The 15,462-nt window shown below is 39.0% G+C and overlaps 1 protein-coding gene across 1 annotated transcript in view; it reads right to left on the bottom strand.

Moving 5' to 3' along the window:
- Positions 1-15,048, bottom strand: part of LOC137250214 (uncharacterized) — a 94,117-nt gene extending 79,069 nt beyond the window's left edge. Inside the window, exon 1 of the mRNA XM_067782636.1 lies at positions 14,468-15,048. Coding sequence (XP_067638737.1) covers positions 14,468-14,956 — 489 coding nt within the window. The 5' untranslated portion in view covers positions 14,957-15,048. The remainder of the gene's footprint in view (positions 1-14,467) is intronic.
- Positions 15,049-15,462: the final 414 nt, after the last annotated feature.

Genomic DNA, 15,462 nt, shown 5'->3' with positions numbered 1-15,462 from the left:
AAGGTGGACCAGGGGTGACTCTAGAATTTGTTTGTGCGATATGGGTATCAAATGAAAGGTGTTAATGAGTATTTTAAAAGGGAGTGGGCCTTAGTTCTATAGGTGGACGCCTTTTAGAGTAATCGCCATAAAGGTGGACAAGGGGTGACTCTAGAATGCGTTTGTACAAGATGGGTATCAAACGAAAGGTGATAATGAATATTTTAAAAGGGAGTGGGCCTTAGTTCTATAGGTGGACGCCTTTTCTAAATATCGCCATAAAGGTGGACCAGGGGTGACTCTAGAATTTGTTTGTGCGATATGGGTATCAAATGAAAGGTGTTAATGAGTATTTTAAAAGCGCGTGGGCCTTAGTTGTATAGGTGGACGCCTTTTCGATATATCGCCATAAAGGTGGACCAGGGGTGACTCTAGAATTTGTTTGTACGATATGGGTATCAAATGAAAGGTGTTAATGAGTATTTTAAAAGGTAGTGGGCCTTAGTTCTATGGGTGGACGCCTTTTCGAGATATCGCCATAAAGGGAGTGGGCCTTAGTTCTATAGGTGGACGCCTTTTCGAGATATCGCCATAAAGGTGGACCAGGGGTGACTCTAGAATTTTTTGTACGATATGAGTATCGAATGAAAGGTGTTAATGAGAATTTATAAAAGGGAGTGGGCATTAGTTCTATAGGTGGACGCCTTTTCGAGATATCGTTATAAAGGTGGACCAGGGTTGACTTTAGAATGCGTTTGTACAATATGGGTATCAAAGGAAAGGTGATAATGAGTATTTTAAAAGGGAGTGGGCCTTAGTTCTATAGGTGGACGCCTTTTCTAAATATCGCCATAAAGGTGGACCAGGGGTGACTCTAGAATTTGTTTGTGCGATATGGGTATCAAATGAAAGGTGTTAATGAGTATTTTAAAAGGTAGTGGGCCTTAGTTCTATGGGTGGACGCCTTTTCGAGATATCGCCATAAAGGTGGACCAGGGGTGACTCTAGAATTTTTTGTAGGATATGAGTATCGAATGAAAGGTGTTAATGAGAATTTATAAAAGGGAGAGGGCATTAGTTCTATAGGTGGACGCCTTTTCGAGATATCGTTATAAAGGTGGACCAGGGTTGACTTTAGAATGCGTTTGTACAATATGGGTATCAAACGAAAGGTGATAATGAGTATTTTAAAAGGGAGTGGGCCTTAGTTCCAGGGGTGACTCTAGAATTTTTTGCACGATATGAGTATCGAATGAAAGGTGTTAATGAGAATTTATAAAAGGGAGTGGGCCTTAGTTCTATAGGTGGACGCCTTTTCAAGATATCGCCATAAAGGTGGACCAGGGGTGACTCTAGAATTTGTTTGTACGATATGGGTATCAAATGAAAGGTGTTAATGAGTATTTTAAAAGCGCGTGGGCCTTAGTTGTATACGTGGACGCCTTTTCGATATATCGCCATAAAGGTGGACCAGGGGTGACTCTAGAATTTGTTTGTGCGATATGGGTATCAAATGAAAGGTGTTAATGAGTATTTTAAAAGGTAGTGGGCCTTAGTTCTATGGGTGGACGCCTTTTCGAGATATCGCCATAAAGGGAGTGGGCCTTAGTTCTATAGGTGGACGCCTTTTCGAGATATCGCCATAAAGGTGGACCAGGGGTGACTCTAGAATTTTTTGTACGATATGAGTATCGAATGAAAGGTGTTAATGAGAATTTATAAAAGGGAGTGGGCATTAGTTCTATAGGTGGACGCCTTTTCGAGATATCGTTATAAAGGTGGACCAGGGTTGACTTTAGAATGCGTTTGTACAATATGGGTATCAAACGAAAGGTGATAATGAGTATTTTAAAAGGGAGTGGGCCTTAGTTCTATAGGTGGACGCCTTTTCTAAATATCGCCATAAAGGTGGACCAGGGGTGACTCTATAAAGTGTTTGTACGATGTGGGTATCGAATTAAATGTATTAATAATAATAATAATAATAAAAGGGAGTGGTGGTAGTTGTATATGTGAAGGCGTTTTCGAGATATCGACCAAAATGTGGACCAGGGTGTCCCAGAACATCATCTGTCGGGTGCCGCTAATTTATTTATATATGTAATACCACAAACAGTATTCCTGCCATGATTCCAAGGGCTTTTGATTTCGCCCTGCAGAACTTAATATGTTAGGTGTCACACCCATTTTACAAAGTTTTTTTCTAAAGTTATATTTTGCATCAATAAACCAATCCAATTACCATGTTTCATCCCTTTTTTCGTATTTGGTATAGAATTATGGTATTTTTTTAATTTTTCGTAATTTTCGAAATCGAAGAAGTGGGCGTGGTCATAGTCGGATTACAAAGTGAGTTCAGATAAGTACGTGAACTGAGTTTAGTAAAGATATATCGATTTTTGCTCAAGTCATCGTGTTAACGGCCGAGCGGAAGGACAGAAGGTCGACAGTGTATAAAAAATGGGCGTGGCATCAACTGATTCCGCCCTTTTTCACAGAAAACAGTTATCGTCCTAGAATCTAAGCCCCTACCAAATTTCACAAGGATTGGTAAATTTTTGTTCGACTTATGGCAATAAAAGTATCCTAGACAAATTAAATGAAAAAGGGCGGAGCCACGCCCATTTTGAAATTTTCTTTTATTTTTGTATTTTGTTGCACCATATATAATTTACTTATATACTGTAAAGATATTAAATTTTTTGTTAAAATTTGACTTAAAAAAATTTTTTTTAAAGTGGGCGTGGTCGTTCTCCGATTTTGCTATTTTTTATTAAGCTATAGTAATAGGGGTAATTTTCCTGCCAAATTTCATCATGATATCTTCAACGACTGCCAAATTACAGCTTGCAAAACTTTTAAATTACCTTCTTTTAAAAGTGGGCGGTGCCACGGCCATTGGCAAAATTTTACTAATTTTCTATTCTGAGTCACAAGTTCAACTAACCTACCAAGTTTCATCGCTTTATCCGTCTTTGGTAATTATCGCACTTTTTGTGTTTTTCGAAATTTTCGATATCGAAAAAGTGGGCGTGGTTATAGTCCGATTTTGTTCATTTTAAATAGCGATCTGAGATGAGTGCCCAGGAACCTACATACCAAATTTCATCAAGATACCTCAAAATTTACTCAAGTTATCATGTTAACGGGCGGACGGACGGACATGGCTCAATCAATTTTTTTTCGATACTGATGATTTTGATATATGGAAGTCTATATCTATCTCGATTCCTTTATACCTGTACAACCAACCGTTATCCAATAAAAGTTATAATACTCTGTGAGCTCTGCTCAACTGAGTATAAAAAATGAGAGCATAAGCCCAGACCGATAATGGGGGTGGGATCCATAATAGTTGTGCGCATAACAACTTCTTCATTGGCTGTCTTCGGCCGGGGTAAAAGTCTAGAACAGCGGTCAATTGCCAATACGCGTCCAAAAATATCGGACGAGGTCTCAAAAGACGAAAACTCTAAAAATTACCCCGATTTTATTCTGTATAAATTTTGTCTACTATTATTTGCTCTGTTGCTGTCAATTTCAGAAATCCACGTGGGCCAGATGTATCATTTTTTAAATTACAACTTTTGAATCCCCATCCTGGGTCCAGAATCTTTATTTTCACCCTCCCCCTATATTGGACGTGTATTGTGGGTCGTGCTGTCATTCTTATACCATGGAATTACCTTAATTAATTCTCCCTATACCGCAAGGTCATTTGAATCCGCATCGGCTCGTTTTATTCCCGGTGAACGAATCCCGGAAATTCGGGCACATTTTTCAGCGGAGGCCGCAACTCTAGCAAGAGAACGTGACCTTATAAGACAGCACCACCCCGGTGATGCCCAAATAAGGGATATAAACCAACGCGTCAGATTGCTTGTGGATGAACGCAAGTGGGCGAAACGGGAGAACTTAAAAAATGGTAAAATTGTGTAGGTGAGCTATGGTGCACCGTAAAGTCTCTCTCGAAACCGACTAAGCACAATGACAAAATCTCTATCGTCCTTGGCGATAAAGTGCTGTCGGATGCGAAAAAATGCGCGAGCGATTTCTGCCGACAATATATAATGCATTCTACGGTTTACAAAGCCAGACGGTGGACTAACAGACCCCCAGCGGGTTAGGGGGTCAGAATATACCCGCGGTAGGTATGCCTGAGGCGACTAAAATACCAGATTCAAGGGGCTGTGTAGCGCAACCCTTCAGGTTGCCGGCGCAATATACAGCTTCTTTAAGCCCAATTGTCACCCTCAGCTATCCGCGGCGAATCCTGTTTCACTAACAGACGAGGCTCTGGGGACCCCAAGCTCCTCATGGAACTTGGGGGTTGGGAGGGAGGGATGGCCTGAATGTTTAATGTGGCCATGTAAATCGTTCCCGAGATGGTCGGGCTAGCACCTTAATGGCGCTGAGTTACCGGAGCGTACCGGATCTGTATCCGGCAAAGGACCATCACTTCGATAACACTCCCCAAAGCCTTCGGGGAGCAACCTTATCGCTACAACAACAACAACAACAACAGCGGGCTAACAGACACGCGCACAAGCATAAATTATGTGCGTCCACAATTACCATCACCACCAAAGAGTTGAAGATGCCTTCGTTCATGATAAGTCATATAAATCAGTAGGCCCAGACGGCATAGCCACGCCGATGCTTAAAAACCTAGGCAAAGAGGGATTTAATTGCAATTCAGGAACATAACATCTAAACCCAGAAGAATAAAACCATGTGTACCACAGGGTGGTGTCCTATCCCCACTTCTGTTTAACTTCTACATATCGAAGCTACCTTCACAACCAGAAGGGCCCACACATCGATGACCTTTGTAATAAAATAAACAGCTATCTCCCTGATCTCTCCAGTTTTTTTTTCGCCTGGCGACCTTATTTACAACATGGACCCACCAAATGTCGACCATATTGAACATCCATGTTACTGGCATTACGCTACCGACTATCTTACACCCAAACATTTTGGGTGTGACTTTCGATCAGGATCTACATTTTGGAGAGCATGCACCCGCAATTGTTCCTAAAATCCAGAGCCATATTAAAATCTTCAAATCTATTGCCGGCAGCACTTGGGGCAAAGAAACGCTCATTACCACTTACAAAGCAATTGGCCGGCCGATTGCATGCTACAAGCCCCGATATGGTCCCCAAGCCTAAAGGTTACTCACTGGAAGAAAAGACAGGCCTTCCAAAATACTGCAATCCGAACCGCTACGGGCTGTCTTCTTATGTCCCCAGCATACACAATGAGGCCAGATAACTCCCCATTAGGGAGAGAAATGAAATTCTGAACAAACAGTTTCTGTTGAATACCCAGAAATCTAGGCATCCCAACAGACATCTGATTGGCGAGGCTACAACTCCCAGAGGCCTAAGGGGTCATCTCCGTAAGCATTATGAGGAAATACGGCACCTGAGAACACAGCCGTATGAAGCGCCACAGCCGTATGAAGCAAAAAAAGCACAAGCAGGTCCTCAGTGATATCCACAAACAGGCGTCGGACCTTTTTGCCAGGAATTGCCCGGAGAATCCAGTACTTAAAGAAAACTACCCAGAACTAGGAGAAGAGGAACGCACTCTCCCTAGGGAAAGGCGAATCACTCTAGCTTAACTTCGATCTGGATACTGTAACAGGTTATACTCTTACCTATCCAGAATCAAGCCCGACATACAAAATGTTTGTCCTGCTTGCAATGTGCTCCCACATGACACCAACCATTTCTTTAACTGTATTGTGGAACCAACGCCTCTAACACCCCTCTCGTTATGGTCCCCCCTGTTGAAACAGCAAGTTTTCCTGGACTCCCGTTAGAGGACATTGATGACAATTTGTGCTTGGTCGCACCTATTGGAATGGGGGAAGCACTGCTACAACAACAACAATATCAGAACTAAATTCATCTGAAACCTACGTACCACACCCACGTGAAAGTTTTAAACTTCGTCATTTTAATTTTCGATTTCGGAATAGCATTACTGGATCCAAAACATTTATTTTCACACCCCTGCCGAAATTGGACGTGCCATTCTTATACATTGGATTGGTAATTCTATACGACAACATGACACTGCTAATACGCGTCAAAAAATATCGAGAGAGGTGTCAAAAGACGCGTATTAATCTCGAGAAAAATTTTAACTCGTTCAAAAGATATTAACGAAAAACCGAAAAAAGACCCGCGGGCACCTCCGAAACCGGGGGTGGGATCCATAGTATTTTTGTCTAGTTGAGGGGTCGACTGCTAATACGCTACCAAAAATATCAAGAGAGGTGTCAAAAGACGCGTATTAATCTCGAGAACAAAAATCCGATGGCGGAAAAGAAAAATTTTATCTATGTCCGGAGATTTTTGCAGTTGAAGTTGGCGATTTTCATGTGGTTGCTGTTGTGTTAGTACCACCAAAAAAAATTGTGCATCACCGTGGCGGTAGCCACGGTTATACCACACACCCGCATGGCGTAGCCCAGGGTTATTTTTATAGGTAATAGTGAGCAGAAAGGTGTTCTGCGCAAAAATACTATGGATCCCATGCCCGGTTTCGGAAGTACCCGCGGGTCTTTTTTCGGTTTTTCGTTAATATCTTTTGAACGTGTAAAAAAAGTTAACTTCCGCTTTCAGATTCTTGATCTAGACGTGAATGCGCGTCTTTTGAATCCTCACTCAAAAAAAAGACCCAATTTTAGGGTGGACCCCTAAACTGCACAATTACCGCTATTTGTTGTTAAAGTATGCAAATTTAGCAAATTTCTATAGCACATTAAATTACAATTTACATATCTTTCAAAACCTTAATCCACATACATATCTATATAAATTGGCAACGATAAACTTAAATTGCATTTTTGTATATTTCACATTACATTTTTGCATTGTTTTTACTTATTATAAATGTTTTTTTAAATCAATCGCGCTTTTGTAGCAACATGCACATATATATATATATATATATTTTATTGATGACATTACAAAGCTGTGCTGCCACATAAACAAAAAAAAAAACAAATATAAATATTACCTTACCACCTTTCAGTTAATAATGAAAAAGGAAAATATATATTTTTACTACTCATTTTGAGAAGTTGAAGCACCCTTCCGCGTAGGCGGCCTTCGGCCGAGCTTATATACCGCCACGGTTATACCACACATCCGGACTTGGCATGGCGTAGCCCAGGGTTATTTTTTATAAGCGCGGCCGAAGGCCGCCTATGCAGAAAGGTGTTCTACGCCACGGTGATGCACAATTTTTTTTTGTGGGTACGAACACAACAACAACCACATGGAAATCGCCAACTTCAACTGCAAATATCTCCGGACAGAGATAAAATTTTTCTTTTCCGCCTTCGGATTATTACGCGTATTTTGACACCTCACTCGATATTTTTGGTAGCGTATTAGCAGTCGACCCCTCAAATAGACTATTACCCATAAGAGATATAAGGTAATATCAGCTCGTTCACGAATGCAAGAAAGAGCTTTTTCAAATTTTTGGTAAATAAAGACTACAAAGGTTTAAGATATATATATGTTATGTCCTATAAAGGAATAAATGTACGCGCTTGATTTTAAGTTATACTATATAATAAAAACTTCAATTTATTTGTATGAGGAATTTTACATCATAGCTATAGCAGTAGTAATTATATCAATATATGAAAAAGGGGAAAGAGTATATATGTATATATAATAATAATGACAGTAGGAAAAAGAGGGCTGCGAACTGTTGGTAAATACATAACAGTCTCCCACGCTTAATAGAGAACATGGTCATCTAAGCGTGCCGGAGGTCTTCGGACCATACTCGATTTTCTTACAGTTTCGTCAGGCGTTGATACTGGATTGGGTTGTACCATTGGTATTTGTTGTGTAGTCGGAGTGGTAACGGTACTCTCAATGTAGATTTCCTCCTTTTTTGAATTTTCTTGCACGGGAGGTTCAGCAAACGTTACATGCTTTTTAGGTTGATCAATACCAGACTTGTACAATTGGTTTATATGTCGTTTCAACTCATAACCGTCATCCAGCTTAACTTGATAGTGGAGATGTCCGAATTTGCGTTACACAACACCAAATTTCCAGCTAGGTTTATTCCTGTGAAACCACCGCACTTGAACTCTATCGCCTACACTTAGATGACGCACTTTTGGATTATGTGTTGCTGATTTCAATTGTTTGACTGGCCGCATAGCATCCAATTTAATTCTTAATTCACGTCCTAAATACATTTGGGCTGGGGTTTGACCATTTGCCAAAGGCGTTGCCCTGAATCGAAACAGGATTTCTCGTAGTTTGATATTCAATGGTAATTTTTCATCATCCATCGCTGTTAGCTTCCTTTTCAGAATTTGGACGTACCTTTCAGCCAATCCGTTTGTTGCTGGGTGTCCAGGGGCTATAAACTTCTGAATAATTCCATTTTCGCAACAAAATTCTCTAAACATTGCACTTTGGAATATCGTTGCATTGTCTGATACAATGGCTTGTGGTAATCCGTGTGTCGCACAAATATCTTGTATTAAATCTATAGTCTTTTCAGAGGTTGGGGCATCCCTTATTATTCGAATTTCCGGCCATTTCGATTTCGCATCTACTAGTATGAAAAAATAGTGATTTCGAAATGGTCCTGCGTAATCAATGTGCACTCTTTGAAAATGTTCGGTTGGTTGATCCCAATGGTGCGTTACAACTTTTGGAGGACTTTTTTTCACGTCCGCACAACTAGGACACGATTTTACCACTCGCTCTATATCCGCGTCGATGCCCTTCCAAAAACAGTACTTCCTAGCGAGCTGTTTCATTTTTACTATGCCCACATGTGTGTAATGTAGCTCTTTTAAAATTTCTGCACGTAATCTTGCTGGTATAACAACACGGTCACCTTTAAATATGACGCCATCTTGCAACGAATAATTGAGATCATAATTCTTGCCATCCAGTAAGTCCTTCTTTAATTTTGCTAGTTCAGCATCACGCTCTGTTTCGTTTGAAATAGTAGTGGCGTTGATTGAAAATGTCGATATTTGATTGATCGTCCCGTCCTGAATATTGCGTACTTCTGCATCCAAAAAATGTTTAAACGTCGATATTTCGCTGTTAGGTGCTCTCGATAAACAATCCGCGTTCACATTATCTTCAGCTTTACGATGTTGTATTTTGTAGTTGAATCCCTGCAAGAATGAAGCATAACGAAGTAGTCTTGCTGAGGTCATGGATGGTGTTTTTGCACTCTGATGAAATATTCTTGTTAGAGGACGATTATCTGTCAGTAATGTAAATTCTCTTCCGTATAAATACATAAAAAACTTATCAACGGCAAAAATAATTGCTAACGCTTCTCTGTCAAGCTGGCTGTAATTTTGTTCTGCTTTTGTTAATGCTCTTGAAATAAATGCGACGGGGCGTTCTTCTCCTTCAACAATATGAGATAGTACTGCAGCTATGCCCGTTGGGCTTGCGTCGCACGCTAATGTTATCGGCAAAGCTTCGTTGAATGGTACTATAACCCTGTCTTTAAGAATTTCTTGTTTAAGCTTTTTAAATGATTCTTCGCATTGTGTTGTCCAATTAAACTTTTTATTTTTTTCTAAAAGCTTGCGTAAAGGGAATGTAATTGTCGAAATATCCGGTAGAAACTTTGAATAATATGTAATCATTCCAAGGAATCTTTTTAATTGCTCCACATTTTGAGGTTTTGGCATGTCTATAATCGCCTTTACTATATCTGGACATTTTCTATTTTGTTATGACTTACTATATATCCATGGTATTTAATTTTTTCTTTAAAATATTCACATTTTCTTTTGTTGACATGCAGTTGATATTTATTCAATCTTTCAAAGCATTTGATCAGATGTTCTTCACATTCTTTCAACGTTGCACCATGTATAATTATATCGTCAAAATAAGATACTGTACCTTCGAGGCCTTGTAGTATTTGATCTAAAATACGGTTAAACTCACTCGGAGCAGTTTTAATTCTAAAAGATAATCTATTCATTTGGTACGTACCTCGGTGCGTTGAAATAGTTTGCACTTCTTTGCTGTAATCATCAACTCGTACATGCAGATATGCTTTGTATAAGTCTAACTTGCAAAAATATTTAGAATTCTTTAAACTGTTAAAAATTTCATCGACTCTTTTGATTGGATAATGAGCGATTTCCAACTGAGGGTTAACAGCTACTTTAAAGTCGATGCATAGTCGTACATTACCACCAGGTTTTGGAATTACCACCAAAGGTGAACCCCAATTGCTAGTATTAATTTTTGTAATTATGCCGTCTCGTTCTAAATTATCCAGTTCACGTTCTACTTTTTCGCGTATGGCAAAAGGCACTGGCCTTTCTTTTAAGAACACTGGCTTTGCACCCTGGCGTAGTTTTAAACTACAAACCAAATCTGGAATGCATCCAACACGTTCTTCGAAAATTTCTGAAAATTGCTGTTCGATTTCTGATATAGAATTTATGTTGTTGAGGCTTATGTCGTTTTTAGAACTGTCTTCGTCAATTTCATGTAGATTAATTTTCAAATGGCGTATCCATACACGTCCCAGTAATGCGGTACGTTTCGACGATACAATTTACAAATCTTCTTTTGATTTCCTATTTTTGTACTTTACGTCCACAGTAACGACTCCTATTGGCACAAAAATATCATCTGTATAAACGCGGAAGGCAATATTTGTTTTCCTTAGCGGTGTTTTGATATTTAATTTCATAAATTGATTTTCTGGCAGTAACGTGTAGCCGGCACCTGAGTCGACTTCGAAGGTTTGCTTTCTTCCATTAATTAACACATCTGTATAAAATTTGTCTGCGTCCATACGTGATATTTTTGCAGTGCTATGTTCATAAATGCCGATAACTTGATTCACACCATAATATTCCTCTTCTGTTGTGAACGATTCAATAGCATTTGATGTAGTGGTGTTATTGGTTGCAATTTTCGATTTCTTTTGCTTTATTCTATCTTGAATGCAGACCTTTTTGACATGACCAGTTTTGCCACATGAATTACATTTTAACTTGCCTTTCTCTACATTGCATTCTTTTGATAAATGATTATTACGGCCGCATCTTAGACACAATCCTTCTATTCCTAATTCGCCGTAATTAACTCTTGTCGATGACTTTGAATTTCTATTTCTAGAGAAACTTCCATTACGATTTCTACTACGACGATAGTTATGATTACTAACATGTTGACGGATTTGCTGAACATCGCTTGTTGAACCTGTTGCCTTGTTTGCGATCACGTTATTATTTATTTTAGCAGCTTCCAAAGTTGTTGCTTTTTCAACTATGTGCTTGAATGTTGCTTTCGGATTCTGTAGCAGCTGTTCTCGAATATGCCCATCGCGTATACATCAGATTAGTTGGGCTCTTAGAAAAATATCTGAGATGGACTTCCCACATTCACATAAAAATCCACACTCCATTGCTCTTTTCTGTAGGGCAATTAAAAATTCTGCCAACGACTGTTCTCTATTTTGGATTTCACAAAGAAATTTGTGTTGCTCTACTAAAATGTTCTTTTCGAGACAAAAGTGTTTTTCCAGTAATGCCACTATTTCATCATATTTCAGCAAATTAATTTTTTTAGGTGAAGCCAACGTTGCTAAACGGGAATACGCCGCTGGTCCGATGTATTTTAATAGTAGTTTTGCACACATCTCTTTGTCCTCAAGAACTTTTTTAATATGGAAATGATTATCCAGACGCTCTTTATATGTTTTAAATGATTCTATTTTTGGATCGAATGCTTCGAAACTTGACATGATGTTTACGTTGGTACTACTCGTTTGATGATTTGCCGCAATTTGCTGTTGCTGCTGCTGCATCGTTGTCGTCATGGCGGTTATTGCCTGTAGCAATTGTTGAATTTGAGCCTCCATTTTATTTTGAGGTTATGTTCGTGCACGTTTAGTAAAATTTTTGGACCGTCTATCTAAATAATTATTTTCCGATTTTACTACTCGTCGCCATTTCTATTGTTATGTCCTATAAAGGAATAAATGCACGCGCTTGATTTTAAGTTATACTATATAATAAGAACTTCAATTTATTTGTATGAGGAGTTTTACATCATAGCTATAGCAGTAGTAATAGTTGCGTTCCATTGAGACTTGAACGAGATACGGATAGAAATTTAACATGCAAATGCAACAACAACGTTGTGATCCTGATATTTATCTGGTTCATTTCTGATCCGTATAGCAGTTCTGTTCGTTTCGTTTTCTGTAATAGATTTTTTGACAGCTAACCACTTTTGAGTTGGTAGCACTTATGGCTCAACTATATGGTTGGCTCATCTCTACAGCAATAACATACCTTTGTTCACATTGCCAAAATTAGCGTGATGGTGTTAGACGAATGGAATGGAATGAAAACATAAAACTTAGCAGCATTTGTAAGTAGTAAGAAAATGTTGTAAATTCGTTGGTTTCTTTTTAAGTTTGCCATATCCTTCTGACAATCCCTACTCCAGTGAAATGAAAAAAATAAAATCAGCTGGTGAGATGAGCCAACCATATAGTTGAGCCATTGTAGCACTGAACTAAATACGTGTACATTTGTGTATACATAAAAGATCTCGCCATATTTAAAGCAAGAACACTGAAAGAGTAAACAACTTGAAGATGATGTAAGGAAAATAAACAGTTTGCTTACGTGCGAAACTATTTAAATGGTAATAATTCTATCAGTATCTTAAAATATTGTGTACGTTTCTTCTTATTTTCTACAAAACAGATGTTTTATATTAGTGCTGCCAGCTCTCATAAAGTTGATCCAGATCGTTCCAATGAGATTTGAGCCAGAGCGAGAGCTCGATAAACCAATGGAACGGTCCTAATTATATCAATATATGAAAAAGGGGAAAGAGTATATATGTATATATAATAATAATGACAGTAGGAAAAAGAGGGCTGCCAACTGTTGGTAAATACATAACAATATACATCAGATGAAAGGTATTTTTATAAGTTATTTTTCGATTCTGCACTTGTTCCGTTTTTTAGATGTGGCAGCACAGATTTGTAGTGTCATAAAATATATATACGTATACCCATATAAAAGTTGTATAGAAATTTGCAAACTTTAACAACAAATAACTTTTAAATTATAAGTATTCGCGGTAATAGTCTAGTTGAAGAGTCGACTGCTAATACGCGTCAAAAAATATCGAGATGAGTGTCAAAAGACGCGTTTTAATGTCGAGAACAATAATCCGAAGGCGGAAAAAAAAATTGTGTCTCTGTCCGGAGCTATTTGGAGTTGAAGTTTGCGATTTTCATGTGGTTGTTGTTGTGTTAGTACCCCCAAAAAAATTTGTGCATCACCGTGGCGGTAGCCACGGTTATACCACACACCCGGACTGGCATGGCGTAGCCCAGGGTTATTTTTTATAACAGCGGCCGAAAGACGCCAACGCAGAAAGGTGTTCTGCGCAAAAATAATATGGATCCCACCCCCGGTTTCGGAGGTACCCACGGGACTTTTTCCGGTTTTTCGTTAATATCTTTTGAACGAGTTAAAATTTTTATTCTCCGCCTTCGGATTATTAATACTGATGTCAAGACGCGTCGTTTGGCACCTCTCTCGATAATTTTGGTAGCGTATTAGCAGTCGACCCCTCAACTTGCCGTTTTCGCTTTTTAAGATATATATATTTGTGATCGGGAGAACTCCCTCTTTCATTTGATACCAAGTTAAACCCCGAACTCGGGGGGTGCTAAACTAAATCGCTGCCTTTGATCGAGTTAAAACTTTTATTTTCCGGTTTCGGATTATTAATACTGTTGTCAAGGCGCGTTTAACACCTTTCCCGATATTTTTGGACGCGTATTAGCAGTGTCATGCTCTACATGTTGGGACTCGATAAGGAAGACGGGTAGTAGTGCAGTTTACGGTACCCACCCTAAAGTTGGGCCAAGATTTTCGAGTGAGGTATCAAAAGACGCGTTTTAATCTCGAGAACAACAATCCGAAGGCGAAAAAGAAAAATTTTATCTCTGTCCGGAGATATTTGCAGTTGAATTTGGCGATTTTAATGTGGTTGTTGTTGTGCTTGTACCCACAAAAAAAATTGTGCATCACCGTGGCGGTAGCCACGGTTATACCACACACCCGGACTTGGCATGGCGTAGCCCAGGGTTATTTTTTATAAGCGCAGAAAGGGGTTCTGCGCAAAAATACTATGGATCCCACCCCCGGTTTCGGAGGAACCCGCGGGTCTTTTTTCGGTTTTTGTTAATATCTTTTGAACGGGTAAAAAAAGTTAACTTCCGCTTTCGGATCCTTGATCTTGACGTGAATACGCATCTTTTGATACCTCACTCGAAAATTTTGGCCCAAATTTCGGTGGGTACCGTAAACTGCACTATTACCGGAAGACGTAATATATATTTGCCTCCGCATTTATTCGAACCCGTATAACCTAAATTCCAAACATTTTAATACATTGCTTACATTTTGTGCAATTTCTGACTGCCTGTATTCTGCTGTCACCTCATCCTCTTCTGGTTCAATAAAACCTTGTTGTTCCTTAAGCAATATTTCGGTACGTGCTGCCTGCTCCGTTGCATATTCCAAGTAAATTTCTTTGCGCTGTTGCTTTTCTTTGAAAAATTTTGTTTTCACTCCATGCAACTTCACTTTTGTACCTATAGAATATTTTTCCAGACGTTCTCTTGGAATTTTTACACTTTTCTCCAACTCTGAAGGAGCATTTTGTGTGGTTGTTTTCAAACTCCCCCTTCCTTTATATATTTTCTTGAAATTGAGTTGTTTATTCTGTTCAACTTTGATAATTTCACCGGAGAAATTTTGCGAATTAGCTTTCTTTAGTTTAATTGGCTGCATTTCTTTCTCTGAAACTGTGGAGTGGAAGTACCTTGTTGGTACCTTCTTCTCTGACTGAGCTACTGAACCGACTTTTATTTCGGCGTCCTCGGACATCTCGGACGGAGTCCAGACCAAATCATAAAATGAAAAATTTTATTCATTGTGGACAATAAGGCTGAGTAACACAGCACTGTGCTGTGTTATTGTGTTAACACTTAGTAATAAGGCTGAGTAACACAGCACTGTGCTGTGTTATTGTGTTAACACTTAGTAATGTGCGACACGCAGACGCCCACTTATCGATTAATTTATAACACAGTGACACACTCGAAGGCAGAAAGCTGACTGTGCAATGCCGCTTAAACTGGTAAATGCTCATAACACAGTAGGGGAACTCATGTAACCATATAAATGCCTTATAAAGTGTGTAAACGTATAAATTTATCTAATGCGTAAACAAGCTGTCAAATTTTGTATGAAAAATCATTTACACAATTTGTATAAATTTACGGGCACATTTCATTGTGTAAACGCGGTAAACTCAAAGGAATGCAACCTTGCAGACATTACAGCAGGCATTTTCATCAGAAATCTCCAACATCAGCAAGTAAAGGCGTTCT

The sequence above is a fragment of the Eurosta solidaginis genome, chromosome 4 (assembly GCF_040869045.1).
Source record: "Eurosta solidaginis isolate ZX-2024a chromosome 4, ASM4086904v1, whole genome shotgun sequence".
In the NCBI taxonomy this organism is placed as follows: Eukaryota; Metazoa; Arthropoda; class Insecta; order Diptera; family Tephritidae; genus Eurosta; species Eurosta solidaginis.
Note: the sequence above shows the minus strand (reverse complement) of the source record. Positions and strands in the feature narration are given on the sequence as shown.